The sequence below is a fragment of the Seriola dumerili genome, unplaced genomic scaffold (assembly GCF_002260705.1).
Source record: "Seriola dumerili isolate Sdu_G_001 unplaced genomic scaffold, Sdu_1.0 BDQW01000068.1, whole genome shotgun sequence".
NCBI lineage: Eukaryota > Metazoa > Chordata > Actinopteri > Carangiformes > Carangidae > Seriola > Seriola dumerili.
In genome coordinates, this window is record NW_019174323.1 from 1,764,278 (window position 1) to 1,784,989 (window position 20,712).

At 38.6% G+C, this 20,712-nt stretch overlaps 1 protein-coding gene across 2 annotated transcripts; it reads right to left on the bottom strand.

Moving 5' to 3' along the window:
• Positions 1-428: 428 nt before the first annotated feature.
• fam171a2 (family with sequence similarity 171 member A2) lies at positions 429-14,302 on the bottom strand. 2 transcript variants are annotated; one of them, XM_022743171.1, is made up of 8 exons: positions 14,070-14,302; positions 8,928-9,155; positions 7,679-7,771; positions 6,990-7,148; positions 6,689-6,868; positions 6,163-6,276; positions 4,557-4,683; positions 429-4,371 (listed from the first exon to the last, which is right to left on the bottom strand). In XM_022743171.1, the coding sequence occupies exons 1-8, from the start codon at positions 14,164-14,166 to the stop codon at positions 2,868-2,870; spliced, it is 2,502 nt and encodes an 833-aa protein (XP_022598892.1). In that variant the 5' UTR covers positions 14,167-14,302; the 3' UTR covers positions 429-2,867. The 2 variants fall into 2 exon arrangements, with proteins under 2 accessions (XP_022598892.1, XP_022598891.1); XM_022743170.1 differs by having other exon boundaries at positions 4,536-4,683.
• Positions 14,303-20,712: the final 6,410 nt, after the last annotated feature.

A 20,712-nucleotide genomic window follows, 5' to 3' on the forward strand; every position in this document is an offset into this window, starting at 1 on the left:
ACAGCCCCCAAAATGATCACCAGTGTTAGGGAAGCTACTTTGAAAGGATAGTTAAAAAAAGTATTCATGGGAAATTGCAAGGAATGTCAGCTTTGGTTTAGTATACAATAACTGCTTAAGTATGGCCATAGTGATTCTTCGTCAGGCTGAGATTCGGGAGGTTTATCCATGATTGCAAAAATTCAATACCACTAGAATTACATATTGATTGAGAAAGAGTGAGAACTTGACCTTTTATCATATGAAAAACATGTCTCTGTTTACATTTAATTTAATGCTCTAATCATAATTTGCTATGCTACAATATCAGTGTAAAGGTGTAATACAAATAAAACAAATAGCATTGCTTGTTTAAATGTTTCTTTGTGTTCAATTTTGAAAAGAAAAACTAGTCTCTCCCTTTCAAAATAAAATCCCAAAAGCTGACAGACTGTGGGAACAAATTTATTTCTATTTTGTCTCATGTACAGAAAGAATCAATTTACAGTTTACAAACAACTGACCAGGTTTATGAAGCAAATGATTTACTGCACAGGATGAAGACCTACAGTTCAATCCTCCTGACCTTCATAAGAATCAAAAAATCCAACAAAGCAGGTTTAAACGTGTCTCTCGAGGGGGGGTGAAATCAGCTGTGACTGAATACTCTCTGAAACTGTCCAAACACAAGTTCACAAAATCTACTGAGAAACACTGATCTCTTGTGTATAAAAACAAAAACAAGCAAGGAAAGCCACAATTGCACAACTCATAGTAATTCCGTATCTGGCCCCAAAAAAATGTACATTTACAGCAGTGGACACAACAGTTCAGTAGGAATCGTTTCATGGCTGCGTTACTCTTCAGACTTAGACTTTAACATCACATTTTCAGTTTGTACTGTAGGCTACTGACACAGGCTTATGAACAGCAAGCGAATGGTGAAAAGGGAGCAAGAAGTCAGCATGACTTTTATACAGCCTTCAAGATTTTCACTTCATAATCAACCTATTACTCTGCAACAAAACAAAAACAAAAACAAAACAAAACACAAACTTTTTCAAGTGTTCGAAACTTGTGAGCTTTTACAAATCTGCTAGATGACATAATTAAGTTCACAGTTGCTGATGCGTCGCCGGCAGTGGTGATGCTAGTAACAGCGGGAGCGTGTTGGTCAGTATGTTATTGTTGTAAACATTTACGACCGGAAGTGAATTTTGTTAGAACTGGATTAAGGGGGAAAAAAACAGTGTATCTTCATATAACCAAGTTCATTTGGCAACACAATTCAATGCGCCAGTGCATCATCATCATTAAGTGCCAAACATCCTCAAAAAAGGTTTCATTAAAAACACCCTATTCTACATGTTACATGCACATCATACTGTATAGACATAAAATCTCATATAGTTCATCATACCATTTACAAGTTTGGTGAAAAAGAGGATAGGTATAAGAAATTAAGATATCCAAGGATGTAATAGCCGCAAGAAAAGTTGTCAGTTTTGGCAGGCATGCTCCCCAGAGTGACATGTTGTTGTTGCTGTTGTTACCACAATGCAGTGTGCTTATTAGTGCCTGTCAATCTCGACAGCGTGGTTTAGGTGACGACTGACTGCATTTGAAAAAAGGGACCTGCATGCCTATCACTCGATCCTATGTGAAAGAAGGCACTTACAGGAGAGAAGTGGTACAGGCCCTGTCTACAAACAACCCCTGCAGACCTCAGTAGAATATTAAATAGGTAAATCTTCAAGTAAAGTGATGTTTTTGCTGCGCCATATCTGTTTTAGACCATGTTTCTTGGCGATTAAGGGGGGTTGTCTACGCAAGAGCCCGAAGAACTGTCAGGGGCTTTTGTTGCCTTTTCTTTATTTCATACATTCATATGCATGCAACCTTTCTATACCAAACGGTCTTTCAAATGTCTGGGAATCTATTTACACACACAAAAAAAAAAAGATATCTCAACAACAGGAGAAAAAGGCAGAAATGCATACTTTTGGCAGAATTGTACAGTTGATCACTGTGATAAATCGATGACAGAAAGGATGACAGAGAGACTTGAAGATGATACTCAACGCTTTCAAATCATTACTATCTGAATAAGTAATTACAACACATGAACACAGTACAGGAGGAAGAGGAAATCAAGTACATCCCTGAAGGAGCAAAATGCAAGTCGCGTCAGACGTGGTATGGTTTGCATTATCCGTTCACAGGGGCTCAAGAAAGAAAATAATCAATACAATTGATAGGTTCCCTAAATATTCAGGCTTTGGGGAGATGTTTCCTTTAAAAGAAACTTTTTCTAGTTACAGTTTATGACAGGGGAGAAGTCAAACAAACACAGGCGCACATCTTCTAACATCAATATGAGCCTTTGTGTAGAGTAAGTCATGGGAAGGAAATCTAATTCACCTAAATCCCCATCAATCCCATAAAAATGTCATCCACTTCCAAATACTTGGTAATTATCAATCAATCAATTCTAAAATCATTAGTAAGTGCTTTATTCTTATATTTTGCTCTATAAAATGGCTATTTCCACAGTCGGTAGATGCAATGGCTCAGACGATGGTTCAGTGATGTGATAGGTGACAGGATTCACAATAAACTGGACAGATCTCCAGGTCTACAATAGGTCATCTCAGTGGACACCAGTGGGATTAACTGACAGTGAGACTACGAGAGTAATCAGAAAGTGCGAGAGCACCTCACCAGAAACACAAGTCAAACAACAGCCTGAAAAATGGACCAGTGAAGCATGGTTGTGCTATTGTGATTTCTCCCGGTCAAAACATCACTCTTCTCCCATGTTTGATGTGGAAAGATTCCCCTTTGAAAAGATTGTTAAAGGCCCAGTGTTTCGTAAGTTCAAAAAAAGCTCACTTCCTTGGGTGGAAGACCATGAGAGGCCTGTCTTCAATCTTCTGCCATGGGCTCTTCTTGTTCTCGTCTTTGTCGTCTGGATCATCCTCGGGACTGGTCATGGAGTCGCGGCGGTTCTCGCTGTTGCTGCTGCGGCTGCTGTTCACACGACTGCGTCCTCGTCTGGGGATGGTGGATCCTCGGGAGGAAGGACCTTCATCCAGAAGAGGGGTGAGGGAGTTCTCCTCGGGTGAGACAGGGCGTCCCTCGCTGCTGCTGGGTTCGCTGTGGTCAGGGTAGGCCAGCTTGGAGTAACTCTTCCCACCGCCGCTGCTGACACCATGGCCCTTCCGTCCTCCCGTTCCCCAGCGGTCATCTTTCCCCTTCCGGTTCACTGCTGATTTTCGTTCTTGAGCCTCCAGAGGGGGTTCAAGGTTGATGTCTCGCGGAGTGCTGCTGGAACCACCTCCAAATCCACCACCACCACCACCACTGAGGTCATTCCCAACATCTATGTAAGAGTGGCGCACATGGGCGTTAGCTCGTCCATCCAGGGAGATGAACCATGCCCTTGGGTGTTGTTTTACACCCAACTCCAGGAGCTTCTTCTCGGTCAGAGCCTGTAATTCTCCGTTCATCTGAGCCATGGTGGAGTCGTTGAAGAGCACGGGGATGGTCACAGGTCCACCGGAGGAGTCGGACGCCCAGCTCGGCTCCTCAGAGTCGTCACCTTGGGATCCACCTTGCTGCTGCTGCTGTTGCTGCTGTTGGCCTTGTTTCTGGGAGTGGTGGTGATGATGTTGCTGGCCTCCTCCCATCTGTGCACCATCTTTGTCTTGCTCCTTCTGGTCCTTTCCATCTTTACCAGAAAACTCAGAAGGCAGGCGCATGTAGTGGGCTGGAATGACCAGGGTTGGCACCATACTCCTGTACATGTTCTCCTTCATCTGGTCAATGGAGCTGCAGAAGATGATTTGACCTGGTTGGGTGTTGAGGGAGGTGGGTCTGGCGAGGCTGTCAGCTGCTGCTGCTGAATAATCTGGAGGTTTGTCAGACTGGCTCGGCACATAGCCTTGGAAGCGAGGCGGAGATGGGGGATCGGAAGAGTACCCTCGATTGTCATTGGCGTTATGGTGTCGGTGATATTCAGACTCTTTGCCCTCCATGGGGCTGTAGCTCCGGTTGTAGTCTTCATGCAGCAAAGGGTTGTCCAAGTTGTTGGTCTCTGTGGCACGTGTAACCTTCATGGGGAAGCTTTCCCCTCGTTGGGGACCTGAGGCATTTTTTGCCTTCGCGTGTCGCAGCATGTGAGCCGGGACATGTTTGGTTAGGTCCTCCCTTGAACTCTGGTAGTCTCGAGATGGGGACATGTCAGATTTGTCATTAGAAGGACCAGATTCAACATGGCCTCCGCAGATCAGGTTTAGGCGTGACGTAGATGTACCCTGGTCTCTCTTCGCTCCGTTCAGATTAGAAGTGTGGGGTTTGCCTTGTTGTCGACGAGGTTTCAAACACTTCCGCCTAAAAAGTAAAGAGACACCAAAGATCAGAAATGAAAGAAGCACCTTTTGTCTGCCAGGATATTGAAAGAAGACTCTGATCTAAAATTAAACCCGCATTCAGCACCAAAATCTCTGCTGACATTCTGTCATTTTTGCTATTGATAGAAACCTAGACCCAGAGACCTGCGCCTACGCTCCCCACACCTGCAGTAGTAGAGCAGCACGCAGAGCAGGATGAGCACCAGCAGGGCCAACGAGCCCAGGATGGAGAGCAGGAACAGGGTGTGGTAGGTGGTGATGTCCCTCAGGCCCGGGTGAGACAAACCCAATCCTGCAAGAAAATTCATGGTAGAAAGATGTCTAAGGATCATTCTGGAACTTGACATTCTTACCACGCTGTTTGGTATACTTCAGATTTTATATAATAAAATGGGAAAATTCACTTATGTTGTGAGAATAAATTCACCCAATTGTCTCCATCAGATCAGTTAACATTGGTTAAACTGGGAAACATCCAATACTGGATCAACATTTATGTAACATTATGTAGAGAGGGTAGGTGTAATAAGCTATAACCTCAGCCTACACCTTTTGAGCCAATATTTGTGTATTTCATTTCAATGTTTATTTACTATGTATAAATATTAACAAGGACCGAAATAAAATTGAACTGAACTGGAGTGAAGAACCGATGTTTTTCAAATAAACATGAAACATACAAATGTTTTCATTAGCCATGCTAGTGTCATGGCTCAAGGGATGGCAATGTTCTTTGTTTGTTTGGTCCGCCACTTTGGTCCAGACGGAAATATCTAATATTTGATTAATTATTATGACATTTTGTACAAGCATTCATGACCCCCTGAGGATACAGTGATTTTGTGCACCTAGCACCTCCAGCAGGTCAAACATTTAACTTTACCAAGGAAATATCTTAACAGCTACAAAATGGATTGGCATAAATTTTGGTACAGATGTTCATCGTCGTCAGAGTATGAGACTTTGATGATCCTCTGACTTTTCCTCTGCTGCTATGAGGCTGACATTTTTGTCTTTTCTGTGAAATATCTTGACGATAGGGCTGTCACATTTTCTAAAAACTCATGTTTGAAGAACTCAAACAAATTTAAACACAATGAGTCCTCAGATTGGTTATAGTTGTAGAGTAAAGCAGCGGACAGCCTCATCTTTGTCGTTAATTTTGTCATCTATGGTGAAGAACCCAATATATTATTACTGCTGCTATTTAGCAAATGTTATCAGGCTAAAATGCTAAACTAAGATTGCAAACATGGAAACATTATTATGTTAACCTTAACATTTTTAGCATGTTGCTATGCTAACAATAGCCTTCCAGCCTCACAGAGCTGTTACTGTAGCTGTAGACTCTATTTAGCTTTTGGGCAACAGTGGAGCTAATGGAGCTGAAATATATCAGGCTTCGGATACACACACAGTACTTGTTAGTAGGACACCTTCATTTTTAGTTTTCAAACAGAGTTTGCTGACAACAAAAAATGTAAAATATCACCAGCCTTATCTCTTGAAGTGGGTTTTTATCTGGTATGTGTTTTAACTTCGTCCAGGAAAAAAAATAGCATATTTAGTGCTTTTATCACAGCAGCTTTATGAGAAGATTACCAAATAAAAGGTTTCCCTGGACCGATATCAACATGATGTTCTGGACTTAAAAGTAATACCTGCGCTTCAGTACCAAGAAGGTACCAGGAACATCTGCTGGCACAGCAACAACAATGAAGATGATAAACAACCCAAACAGGAGAACGGAGGGTGAGATGAGTTACAGCACCTGAGGATGATGGGAAGGCAGCCAACCAGTATCCCATCTGAGGAACCACGACATTCCAGACAAACTGTGTGCCATCTTTTTTGATGTAGCCCGTCCCGTTCCTAACCCACAGTCCTGGAGAAACAGAAATGATGATCGTTAAATACATACATACAGCTTTAGTTACTTGTTATACAGAGTAAGATGTTTACATACAAAATGTATGAGTAGCTGACAAAATATGATGCTCAATTATAAATGAAACTGCCCGACAGTGTTTACAATCAGAGCTGAAACAATTAGTCCATTAATTATTTTGACAATCGTTTTCCTGATTTTACTTAAGTAACATTTTCCACACAGTTTTGGGTTTTGTGGTATTAGTACTTTTACTTAAGTAAAGGATCTGAATACTTGTTCCATCTCTGTGGATTACAATCAAAATCAAATTTCATACCTAAATTTAAAAAATATGTTTTTGCAACTATATTTTACATTACTGGACACGGTTGTTTCACTGCATCTATGATTTATGTGTTTTCCTCACCCGTCTTAGGCTGATACAGCCAAGCAGGTACACTTGTGGCCATCCTGTTGCGTGTGTCAGACGGCAGCGGCACAGAGATGTGGATCGGGTCCGAGACCTGGATTGCGACACCATCTTTGTCAAAGAGCTGAATGCTGACCACCGCCAAAGCTGTCAAGTCTGTCCAACCTGTTTCTGCACCTGAACAGGAGAAGTCGGTGACATCAGCTTCAACACTTTTTTTACACATCTCGTTATGTGATTTCAAATAACGAGCCTAAACCAGTAAGGCTTGTTCTCAGCAGTGATTTCTGTCTCCTACCTGAGCTGTTGGTCTCTTGGCCCAGGAGAAACGGGAAACCGCCGATTTCATACTGACTCCTGGCTGTGGTCATTGCGGCCGACAGCGCCGTGTAGTTGGAGTTGGAGGGCAGCTGGAGGGACTTCCTTTGGAGCTGCACCAACGGCTGGTTACGAGCTCCTGAAGAAAAAGAAACCACAGACACTCCCAGTCTGTAAATCCTGCAGCTACCGTTATTTATTTTGTCCTAATGTGTTTTAAATGTGTAAACATGGTGTTACTGTGGTGTATACTAAGAAAAAGTACTCTTCTGCAGCTGTTGCTATGGCGACAGCTGCAGCAAATAACACAGGGTCATCTAAATGTTAAGGAGTGAAATATACGGAGGCCTGAAGAGACACAGGGGAGAGGAGAGGGGTGATCTGTCTTCACTCTATGACACTCTCACAGACTAATTTAAGACGTGATGACAGAATAACTGTTGAAGGGTCAAACTCAACTCCCCAAGCAACTAAAAATGCACCATCATTTTCTAATAGATGTACATTTTATAAAATAGTCTTCCTGTGATTCAATAAATTGTGAAAATAAGAAGATAATCCCTCATAAATTCAAGGTGTGAAAGGGTAAGTGAGCAGACACTATGCATCTGGAAATGTTCAGGTTTTTAGGAAAAAAGAAAAATGGACAAATGTGGTTGTTATTGTTACCTGGTGACCCAGACAGCACCTGCAGGACATCATCATACAGAATAAGAGTCCCTGGCCTCTGAACGAGGAGGTACAGGCTGACTGATGCATACACTAAAAAAAAAGAAAAATTTAAATTAGCACAGTAGATCTCCAGGTGCAACAACAAAGCTGAGACTGAGGGTGTCTGCAAGTTAAATTCAATTTTTAGTACCATATTTAATATATGAAAGTATGATAAAAAAGCAGTAGAACTGGTTTTATCAGGACTTCCCAACTATATATAGCGGCCCTACAAAGGCAAAATTCAACTTCATACTTGGTCAACACTGAATTATAATCTGTATCTGATTTCCTGTTTTATTATATAAAGAATATATAAAATAATAATATATGTAATATAAAAAAAACTATGTTTGTTTATTAGCCTTTGTTCATTTTGAATGAACAGAGTGAACAGAACAAACATTCAAATATTCATGAAAACCCTCCATCCCACTGCTAATATCTCATGTCTCTGTGAAATTAAGAAATAAAACCTAATAAAAATAACTTTAAATATTGAGTTATACATGTAGGTTGTAGTGGTTATACACAAGAATCTAAATAAATTGAGTAATATGCACAAGTCAAAATAAACAATGAAAAAATGGACATAATTCTGGCTTTATGATCTAGTTTTTGTGGGTGTAGATTTTACCCCTGGTTGTTTTCTGTAAATGAAAAAGATCCATTTTGTTGAACTTTATATATACACTGTTGCTCATAAAGTTGGAGTAAAATATTTTTTACCTCTTTCCATGAAATGTGCCAATGTGATTTATTCTTGACAGATAAAGTGTATATCTTCTCAAAACTTTAGTAGTCAATCTCTTCCAAACATATCACAATGAAAATGAAACCACAATTAAACTGAAAACAAAATTATTAAATAAATACTAAATATATATACTAATATAATTTTTTTTGTAAATGCCTTTCAAGGCACTCAAGGGCACCTTGCAACACAGTAAAAGAAATAAAATAGCGAGGATAATTAAATTAGAATAAATATCATTGCATAAACAATTAAGCAGAATAGGCAAGTTTGAAGAGGGAGTTTCTAAGCAGATTTATGGACATTCAATCAAGAAGAAAAAACTTTTCGAGGAAACTAAATTAAATTCTTTGTGAGACTTTTCACAAGGCAGATTTTACAGAGCATCAGAATCATCACAGGGAAAAACAGAGGAGGGTGAAAGTACATTTCATGCTAAATAAACTGACGTACAGGGGATGCGGCTGGAGTGCCAGGGCACAGAGTTGGTGACATAGTCTTGTTTGGAGGCTGTGATGATGACCCATGTTCCCACGCGGTACAGGAAGCTGACCCTCAGGACGCCATCTCTGCCGGCTCTGCTGGACGCTAAGACGGTTTGATTCCCGTGGACTTCCACCTGAGCGTCGGCCAGTGGCGACAGGTCGCTGTTGTCAAACACCTGGACTTTTATTTGCACCTCTGTAAGAACATAAAGAGAAAACGGTCCAAATAATTTTACACGGATCTGGCATTACTAGTTCGTCAACAGAGAACCGATTAAACATTTAAATTATTTATTAAGCAAAAACTGTCAAACGCTTCCTGGTTCTTAATCTTAATTTAAAACACCTTAAATTTGAAGACTGAGTTAAGGTTTCCTTAAAATAAAAACAGTTGCACAAAACACCCTTAAGTCTTCTCCCTCTCTAGGTCCTTAAAATGGTCACTTAAGTCTTTGAGAGTTTTCTCCTTATCTTAGTCTATAATTAAGGAAGCACTTAAAGTCAGTTAAAGGCTAACTAAACTAAAGGCACCTCTGACTCCGTCTTAACTGCAACATGGCCACGTTTAAGGCAATAAATGAAGAAAATGAACCTTTTAAGAGTTTCCAAGCAACACCCTTAACTAACTCCCTCAGCTAAGGAGACATTAAACCTTAAGTGTCATACTTAAGTCAAAAACTAATGGTGTTTTGTGCAACAGGACCTAATTTGGGGTTTGGATATTTTTCAGTTATTTTTCAGTAGCGGAGCGACTTTATATCGTGTGCATCATGTGGAAGGATTATTATATTTTTAATGAATTTATTAATCATGGAATCTCTACAGTCCGACTTACAAATATTAAATCTACAATCATATAAAACAGAGAAATTTGGTAATACAACACTTTACTGGTCCCTTATTTTTCAGGTTCAGGGCCTGTGAATCACCACAAACATCTGATCTTTATTTAAGTAGCTGTGATGTTGTGCTCAGTGACGCTTGTGCCACCAGTTGGAAAAACAAGAAGTCATCCGAGAATGGAGGCATCAGGTTTGTGTGACAGACACATAAACAGCCACAAAAACAGTGACAAGAAGGAAAGAGATCAACGCAGAGGGAACAACTCTTGAATCAACAGATTTCTCCGATAGAAGCAAAACACAATGAATCAGACTGAATCATGAAGTGAAACAAAACGGCAATTCAGTTTGTTCCATTAATTAACAAAGAGAAAAGAACTGGTATGTAACTATAAATTTATATCCTATATTTTATTACTAATTGTGTTAATTAGTAGACATCCAGTTAATTAATCCACAGCGTACACTTCAACATGTGAGGAGAGCAGAGTTTCCAGTGATACACGAGCAATGAATAAATATTTGCTTGGGTTAAATGAAACAGAAATCTTCTCACAATATTTGAGGTTTTTAGCCTGATAAATTACAGTCCAAAGTCCAACTCGCTTGTTATTTCATACGCTTTCAAACACATCTCATGGCCTTCCTCTGCAGATGGACCGAATCAACTTAACCGTCTCCATGACAATTGAGTATCCCTCCACCCATCCATCCATCCATCCATCCATCCGCAGACGAAGACCAAAATATGTCGCTGAAAGCTTCCAAAACGACAAGAGTTGGACCTTGTTGGACCCTAAAATGTTTCCAAGGTCAAGAATGAACCTCCAAGCTCGGATTATATAACAGATTGCTGACAGGTTTTAGCACTAAATACAACAGTAGAATAGAAAAGAGTAAATATTTTTTTCAGCTCAAACTTTTGCAGTATTTGCCTTCCGGTCACAGATTCCTTGTTCCACTCAACACTGTAATGTTAAGGCAGTAATTACACTGGAGCCGGGCTCGATTCATCAAGTCACCCTCGGCTGTCGTACAAGGACAACATCATTATGCGACAGTGTAATGATCCTGTCCATAAATGACCTCCAGAGTCAGGGGAATATGTTCGCATAAAAACAAACGACGAGCTCACAACAGCACACCATGTCACTGTTGGCTGGAGGTTTACAAATTCTGACACTGTGGGCCCCTGTGGGCCCCTACTCAGACAAAACTGAAACAACTGCGTCCTGTTTTGTTTTTCAGATGCTCAGGTTTCCAACACAAAATGAGAAGTTAATGGATTTTGTAGCTCTGAGTTAAACTTTCCTTGAAATAAAAACAGTTTTACAAAACACCCGTAAGTCTTCTCCTTAAAGTTTCCTTAAAATGTACACTTAAAGGTACACTTAAGTGACTCCCTCAGCTAAGGAGAGATTAAACCTTAAGTGTCATACATAAATAGAAAACTTTAGGGTGATTTTGTGCAACCGGACCCAGGCTTTTTGTTTTGAAATACATTTTTTTTTTTAAACCTACATATTTGTTCACATTTTGGCAAACTGACGCCAATAAAAGCAGCCAAATTACTTATTAGCACTTCCTGTTTGCAGTGTTGCCATGGTGTACAGACGACTGTCACTGGATCACTGTGACGCTGAAGGAAACATAAAAACGTTATGAAGTTCTGAGTTATGAACCTCGTTGTTTCCCTTAACCTGTGATTTCCAAGTGAATTTATGGAAGTTTACTCATGACAGACACTGGAGCTAATGATCCTGACTCACGCTTCCTGAATCCACAGAATCTAAAAATGTGTGTATCATGTCTGGATTGTTATAAGTGTATAAGTGTTATGAGTGTGAATTGTGTCACAAGCGCTGCTGCTATTTCAATTGCCGACTATGTCGATAAACTACTGACTTCCTGTTGATTTCAGAACAGCAGCATCCACTTGTCCTATTCGCATCATGCAGTATTTCTTTTGTTTTTTGTCTCCCTTCCTCTGGTGCAGACCGGTCATTTCCAGTAGTGATGATGTTCGCAGTCATCACAGACACACCCATCACATCACAAATCCATTGCGTGGCTATTTCTGCCCTTCATCTTTCCCTGTGTTTCAACCCCAGAACATTTTGTTTCTCATCTTGCTTCTTGGACGGCCTGGATGTGGGTCACGCTGGGGGGTTGTTTCCATGGATACGCACTGACTCTCCAAAAAGCTGGCTTGTTGTGCTTCCTCACTACGAGCTGTCGTCCTCTAACCCCTCTGGGCCTCCAGCAACAAAGCCCTCGACGCACAACTTTACAGTGACAGTACTAATGGCTGCATTCAGATAATAAGCAGCATGTATGTGTGTGTATGTCCGTATCCATTGTTTGTGTAAATGCTGTCAGCCACTACCATAATTGTTTCAATAAAGGCTCTCTTGTGTGTGTGTGTGTGTGTGTGTGGAGAGGATTTCCTCAATCTGGGCTCAGCACTTAAAACACTGTGGCTTGAAGCAGCTCTATTGACAGAAACACTGAGAGTCACAGTGTCACATTGATGAGAGTCTGGGAAATTTTTCACTCTCCCACAGTCCTTCAGCAGAGATTTAGTGGAATATAAACCCTCCTCAAACTCCAAGATAGATCCTTAAAACATTGATTCTCACTGTGTTTATCAAAGTCTGAGGCGGGAGACTGAGATTTTGTAAGAATTTAGTCATTAAGCTGTTTTCTTTAAATATAGTCAACATGTATCACAGCTTTTCTAAAAGCACAATATGGCTGCAACTAACAACTATTTTCATAATGGCTTCATGTGTTTGGTCTGAAGAAAAGACCTAAGAGCCAGGCCTTGAGAAGTAAGTAAAAGTAGCAAAACCACAATGTAGAAATACTCAAGTAAAAGTCTGGCACACAAAATGTCACTTCAGTAAAAGTATAGAAGCATCAGAAAAACCTGCCAGTGTTATGTTATTATATGATATATTATAGGATAGTTCAAACTGATGCATTAATGAGTAAAAATCATGTTTCTGTTGTAGATAATCCAACTTTTTCTACTGTCTGAGATTAAATTTATGACAAATCGCATTTTATGAGCTGATTATGTGTTTGTTTGTTTTGTTTCCTTTTCTGCAATGTAACTGTAGCTGTCAAATAAATCCTGTACATTAAATGCTACAGCATTACCAGTAAAAGTACAGCCCTCTTTATACAGGATGGCCTCTTTCAATCTGTTATTGATTATGTATATTGTGCTACTTATTAATACTGATATGCAGCAAATGTTGACTACTTTGGTTAGTGTTGGATTGTTCAAACTAAAATGCATCATAGATAGATAGATAGATAGATAGATAGATAGATAGATAGATAGATAGATAGATAGATAGATAGATAGATAGATAGATTCTTTATTTATCCCCTAAGGGAAGTTCAGGTTTGATACTATAATATGTTTTATATGTAAAATGTAAAACCTGCAAAGTAACTGTAACTCAGATAAATGATAATATAGTGGAGTAAAGAGTACAATATCCACCTACATAGTAACAAGACATGAAAACTACAGTGGTAAAGTACGAGTACCTCAGAATTGTACTTGAGTAAATGTACTCAGTTACACTCCACCTCTGTCTGTGACCATCCATGCATCTCAAAATAGCTTGAAGCAGAATACAACGTAATTACATAATGTCCTTCAAAATGCACACCATAACATAAACAGTGCTGCAGCTGCATTATTTAACGCGTCATCACTGCCTTTGCTTCATGTAAATTCCTTTTGGGCCTCAAATGTGTCTGCTGGGTCGGTGACTGACACATCCACAGGACCTCGGGCCATCCAGTGTCATTAATGTGCAAAGCAAAAAAGAAAAAAAAAAAGAAATAACACACGAAGGCCTGGTCTTATACAGCAAGTTAGGCCTGACATTACAGCAGACTATAATCAAGGCCCGGAACAATCAGATCTCAGATCTGCTTCTCTAACCACACATCTGAGCAGCATTTGAGCACGAGCAGCCCTTAAACACTGGTGTGGCCCTCTGTGTGATATCACCTCATGGATATTTATGAATCTACAGAATCAAAAACAACGTTATCCACCGGACACGATGTAAGAAAAGAAAAGAAAAAAAAAACCCCATCGTCCCCTAAATCCACCTCCTCTATGCAACTTGATATCAAAGCTGAACGCTGCAAGGATCGACGGTTTGGTCGACAAAACCAATAAAAACGCAACCACTCCCATCTCCTCATTGTGCTGTGCTGCATCCCCCGTATGGCGAGCTTACCAAATGCTCCCTGATCTGGAAGAGATTTGGCCAGCGCCTCCCAAACCGCGCAGATCGACGCGAACAGGAGCAAACGAGAGATGCAGTCGGCCGGCATCCTTGCAACTACATCTCTAGTCCCAGCTCGGCGGCCATGTATCCATATTTTCTCCCAGGCGATAGCGAGGTTTCTTCACTCCTCAGACATTGCTCGGGTGCCAGGCTTTGAATGGGGCTGAGATGCTGCCGTCTGTGTGGGCTTCGCCTTGTTTTTATTGTCTGAGGTGGAGAGCAAAAAAAGGGCGCTACGTTTCCCTCTGCTGATCTCAAGTGGAACAGCTTCTTACTCTGCACAAATCTGGATCTAAGTGGATCTACTTTCTTTTGTCACAATTCACCTCAGAGTAGATTTCACAACATTTCAATTTACAAAGGAAAAAAATGTCGGAAGTCAAAATTATGTGACAGCCTGATAAACTGTTTAAATAACAAACAGGCCTGTTCATTTGTTTATATTAGACCTATATTTCAGTGGTGGAAAGTATATTTACTCAGGTACCTTACTTGATAGGTCAATAAGTCATATACAGAATTATCAGGGAAATATTTCTAAGTATCAAAAGTCAAAGTTTTCATAGTATAGAATATTATATTGCTCTATAGTCTTATAGTGAGATGGCAAAATGAAACTTCTGGACTAACATATACCTGGGTGCTTGGCCCGAGTCTGGCCCATATACCTCAACATCTGGGCAGATTCGACTGTATCCTTTGGTATTGGCTGACAGCCGTATAGACTATATATGCGGCAGACTCAGGCCGTGGAACCCACTGGATACTGGGCCAGAAGAAAACAATCTATCTATCTATATCATAGATGCATTGATATGTAAGTAATGTAGCTGGCCAGTGTGGAGCTTAGATGGCAGCAAAGAAACGCCATAATAATTAGAGTAAATGTGAAATGTGATGGTGCCACTTCATTTATAGCATTAAAATATTTTACTTTCATCTATTTGATATTAAATTTTTGAATTTCAAAACATATTTTTGTGTGTGGTCATGGATTCAAATAGAAAAATCACCCAAATGAAACCAATTTAATATCATTGAACCTTTAGTTTTGCTGTCTGAATTTCATCGGTCCAATTTTTCCAAGGACCGTCCAAGTTTTCACCTGTGTCCGTTAGTCAGCAAGGATTATGCAATAACTACTGAAAGTATTTGCACCAAACCTGGTGAAGGGATGAGCCATGGGCTGGGGAGGAACCCGTTAAATTTTGGGTCATATATGGATTATTTACTATGACTTTTAATATTTATTTGGTGAGGTCTGGTTTCTGTTGTTTGACATTGGCCTTGGGCGGCTGTCTGCCCGTTTAGCTAGGACTGGACCTATAATTGTAGATTTGACAAATGATCAGTTAAATTTGAATAACTTGAATGGAGTTTATTTGGATATTGGACATTTGATTTCCGTAAAAAATAAAAAAATTTATTTGAATGTTTAATGTTTTTAAATTTGCTCAGCTTGAAATCTCTTTCTGAAGTTTACCTGAGGGTTTAAATAACACTAGGTATTCAGTTACCTCTCTTTGTTTCAATAAGCCAACTTTATCTACTTGAAATGCTATTGGATAGTTTAATCTATAACAGTGCAAAGAAAGTACTTACAAAGTAACTAAGTTGTTAAATAAAGGAGTAAAAGGATGAAGTGGAAGTGTTTTGGACACGTGGTGCAGTGGCTATTTTAAGAATATTTAGATTTAAGAATATTTCAATATAACTGCTGTTATGATTNTTGATTTCCGTAAAAAATAAAAAAATTTATTTGAATGTTTTTAAATTTGCTCAGCTTGAAATCTCTTTCTTAAGTTTACCTGAGGGTTTAAATAACACTAGGTATTCAGTTACCTCTCTTTGTTTCAATAAGCCAACTTTATCTACTTGAAATGCTATTGGACAGTTTAATCTATAACAGTGCAAAGAAAGTACTTACAAAGTAACTAAGTTGTTAAATAAAGGAGTAAAAGGATGAAGTGGAAGTGTTTTGGACACGTGGTGCAGTGGGTATTTTAAGAATATTTAGATTTAAGAATATTTCAATTTAACTGCTGTTAAACAAGAAAACAAATACATTGATTGATTGATTCTGGTAGTGACGAAAAATCTTTAATTGAGACAACATTTTGAAAATCATGTGTGGACATATAATCTACAGACAGTATCATTATCAGTTAACAGAATTAATGAAATATTAAAATCCAAAGCCTTTATTCCACAGGTTTTTTTTTTGTTGATTTATTTTTTTGTAGACTGGGAATCATGACACCAGTATTTCAAAAATCCTGGCTACACCCCTGTATTTTATTTTATTTTTTAAACATTTCATGGTGACATATTGTGCATTTTATTCCGCTACATTTATCTTACAGTGACAGATACTACAGTTATTATACAGTTATATAATACAGTTACTTCACACATTCATATATTCATATGCGTAATGAGTACTTTTACTTCAAGTACATCTTGCTGAATAATGCTGTATTTGGACTCAAATAAAAAGTATGCAGCATTTGTATGTGCTTTTTATTTATTTGTTTATTTTTTGGTTTATTTATGTAGGGTTAGCACAGCTTTTGTAGCCTAAGCTAATTTGCAATGCCTGTCCCTGGAAAAATGAAAAATACACAAGCCTCAACAAGAAAATACACAACACAAACAAATTTGAATGATATAATGCAATAAAACAACAAGAGCAAGTATTTTTCATTATGGCATTGTTACTTTTACTATTTTGAAGCAGATCTTGACAAAGCTAAATATAAAACAAGTATTCTTTGCTATGTTTGTTTCTTTAAGCATAAAAATGTTTATCTTGTTTGTGTCTTGGTGGCTGAAAAACTGAAGCAGCTCAGTTCAAGTCTGTTGTGGATTAAAGCTCCCACTGTGGTCTGTTAGTCACATTAGAGCTGAGGTTTAGAGAGGGGATGAGGGCTGGACTCCAGACCGATTTTCCCATCGATCCAGGTTTCTCTCTGCCTACTTTCACCGCTCGACAACAGCAGCTGGTAGTCATATTTATCATTTTTATTATTTAATTAAAAATTCACATTGCATTGCATGTTTTTTTTTTTTTTTTATTCCTGGCAATGTGGTGATGTGTTTGTAGATTTATTGTTCAAAAAAAAAGTTGTACACTTAGCTCACTGGTATTTCTTATTCATTACAGAGATCCAACCTCCTGCCTCTGTAGCTTTTCAGATTGAGTCTGCTTTCTTTTTGTTGTTGACTCTAACTAAATTAAAAGTTTGCAAACATCTTGCTAAACTCAGACATAATGAAACTTGTGGATAAACACTTGAATGATTTACAACACACTATAATGGAGGCCTAAGGAAATACATTTTCATTTTGTTTTGTTTTTCACTTAACTTAAAAATGTTTATAAATGTATTCAAAACTAATAATATCATGTGGTACTTGAAGTGTTCATTGATGATCTTTGAAAAAACAGAAAACAACAACAACAACAACAACAACAACAACAAAAACTACAAAACTCAAGGTCGACTTTCTTCAGAGGGCTGAGCTTGCTTACTTGTTGGAGAGTGAAGGAGAAGTAGCCTATTTAATTAATTACTTCATTAAATGTTATAAATACCTTCTGTTTATCGTCCTTATTAAATATGAATAAAATATGAAGATTATTGTCTAAGAATTTAGTTGCTGTTATGATTGTTGACAACACTTAAGGTACAATTAAATGTTACAATCCTTGCTTCCAACTCTATCGGTGATTATTTAAAGTGAGACTACTGGTATTGAAGTTTTGCTTAAATAATGACATTTGTGTCCGAGTAGCACATTAGAAATGAGTCAGCAATATCAGCTACACAGCGCTATCTATCTATTAGCCATCACTTTTAATTTTTATAATGGAATTGATTTATCCTAAAGTCTTGATTTATTTAATAATTTATTTTATTTTATTCAATTTGAAAGCAAAAGTAATAAAGTCTTGATTTAAAAGTTCTATACATTTTAAACCATAATTTAGCAGCAAACAACAATTTTTTATGCAAAGATTTAGTGGAGTGTTGGGGTCCAAAGGAGAAGTCACACCCCCTCTTCATGTGTTGTAATCTGAGCTTCTCTATTCTTTGTTTTGGTATCTAGTCTTGCATGTTATTGTATGTAACTGTGCATGTTAGTGCATATGCACGTGCATGTTAATGCATGTGAGTCCCTCCTGTTAAATTTTTGGTCCTTCCCACATTTATGGAAAACACACAAGCTCCTCCCACAGGTGAGATGGCACAGTGTAGTACCAACGTTGAGGATTTCCTCTACTGAAAGAGCCACATTTTCATCTAAAAGTCCTCAAACAAAGAGATAAAATCAGAGCACAGAGGGACTTTGGGACTGTGAGGATTAGTGGCTCAAATCTCCATTGGCTGGTGGACCAAAACCTCCATAAAGTTTGTAAAGTGTTTACCTGCTTGGTCAGAGTATTTATCGGCTCCGGTCGGTGTCCTTCCCGCGCCTGGCACCAGAGGATAAGTCCGAGGCCGAATTCATTTCCCAGTCCGACCGTGTAGCCAGTACTGGTCTGGCTTTACCAAGATGGTGAACTCTACCAACAGCTTAAAGACTCCAGCTTGTCCTGGAACTGGCCTTCCTTTCTTCCTTTCTTCTTCATTAGTGACCTTTACAGTAGCCATGAACGTACTTTGATTGCATTGGCCTTCTTATAAACTTGTTGAGTGAGAACGAGAACGTGAAGGGGGGGGGGGGGGGGGGGTCACAAAATGAATGAAAATGAGAAAATAACTTGCTTAAAATTTGTGTTTTGGTGACATAGATTTATTTGTCATGGTCCCATACACATACATAAATTTCCCCTAGGGGATTAATAAAGTATCTATCCATTTACAGGACTGCTGAATGTAGGCCTATGAAAATAACAATCACAACTTCAAAAGGAATGTTTCGTTTCTTTGTAATAAAGCCCAATATGCAGAAAAGTATTGAAAGTGGTACAGTAACCATTCCCTTCGCTTCAAACTGGACTTGCATATTTGATGAAGGTGATGAAATGAAAATGACCTTAAAGCATTGATATTATACCAAATAATGATAATTATATATAAATATATTTCATATTTTGTGCTATATGGACTATCCATGGCCAAAAAGTAACCCATATGAAAGTCCATTGTATGTAACTGTTTTACAGTTGCAGTCTGTGAGACAAACAGTTGAATAAATCTGGTAAGACCTTGTCTAGTCAATGTCAAGTCAAATTCACAAATTTGTCTCAAATGGTTTTACCTTGTTTACAACATATAACACGCTGTATTTCCCCTCGGTTCAGATAATGATAAAAAAATAATAACTCCACCAAAAAACTCTTCAACAGGTAAAAAAAAAGAAGAAACCTCAGGAAGAGCAACAGCAGAGGGATCCCTCCGCAAGCGTGGAGAGACATTCAGTATGTTGTGTATACACATTACACAAAAATAACATAAAAATAAGTAAAAATCACAACGTGGAGAAACAGAATGAGCTGTGAAAAAGGTCCTGGGGTTAATCCACTGTATACCTGGAGGACAGGTGGGTAAGAAAATGTGATCATGTGGAATAAAGGTAGAATTCCCATACACTGTTTAACACTGCAGTTTATTGGAGATTTATTATTTAAAGAAACTAAGAAATTAGTTGCTCAAGAGCTCAAAGTTAAAGTAGCATCAAGCACAACCTCTCGTCACCTACAGCTCTTTCAGGGAAAAACTAATTTGTTCTACTTAGCATTCTTATCTTTTTAATGTCTTTTTAATGGCTTCATAAAGAAAATGGAAATTTGGAAATTTGCCAGCTGCTGCTTTGGACATATTAAAAATAGATTAAAACTTCCCCTGACAGATTTACAGAGACATTGGGATAAGCGTGTAGATTACTTGAAGTTAAAGCCATAATTAATAAAAGTGATGTCCAAGAAGTGATGTCCATACATGATGACAATCCTCAGTACTAAGATCAGGATGCAACCTTGAATCTGCAGAGGTGGAAAGAGATTTAGGAAACTCCCTCCTCGAACAATCAACTGTTCTTCTCCTGGAGGCCCCCCTCACATGATTGTTATTGCTTCATTTTGCGAATGCACTCATCTGATGTTCCAGAAAACCTCTCATGTTGAGCAACAAATATCACAAACATGGCATTTATTATGAGAACGAAAGAAGATTGCAAACATTTCATGGACAAAAAATGATCAGAGCTCAGACTAAATGTCATGTAAGGAAAGTATTTCTTACACTCTGGCGTTTTAACTGCTTTCATATAAAGAATATGCATGATTCATTAAAAGCAGATGGTTCCTATGCTAAAGGTTCAGAGAGCTGTTTATTCACTCTGAAAAATGAGAACTCACTGATAAGAAGTTTAAATGTGGAGACAAAACAATGCCAACACCAGTATTTAGAATTCATTTGAGCAACTGACTAATTCCAAAATGTAACTTAGATGTCACTAAATTTATAGTATGGAAATATTTTCACTTTTATAACCATCTAACTGAATTCATGTGGTCTGCATTTCCCTCTTTGAAGAATTTCAGAAAGCAAATTCAAGTCTTTAGTCCTTATCCAAATAAACGATC

Bases quoted from the DNA above. Each gene is read 5' to 3' on its own strand.
- fam171a2 (XM_022743170.1), bottom strand. From the start codon at position 14,166: ATGCCGGCCGACTGCATCTCTCGTTTGCTCCTGTTCGCGTCGATCTGC. The intron at 6,277-6,688 runs GTGAGGAAAACA...CTGTTTCTCCAG, and splicing joins GCTGTATCAGCCTAAGACGG to GACTGTGGGTTAGGAACGGG. The intron at 4,684-6,162 runs GTGCTGTAACTC...ATTTTCTTGCAG, and splicing joins TGCCTTCCCATCATCCTCAG to GATTGGGTTTGTCTCACCCG.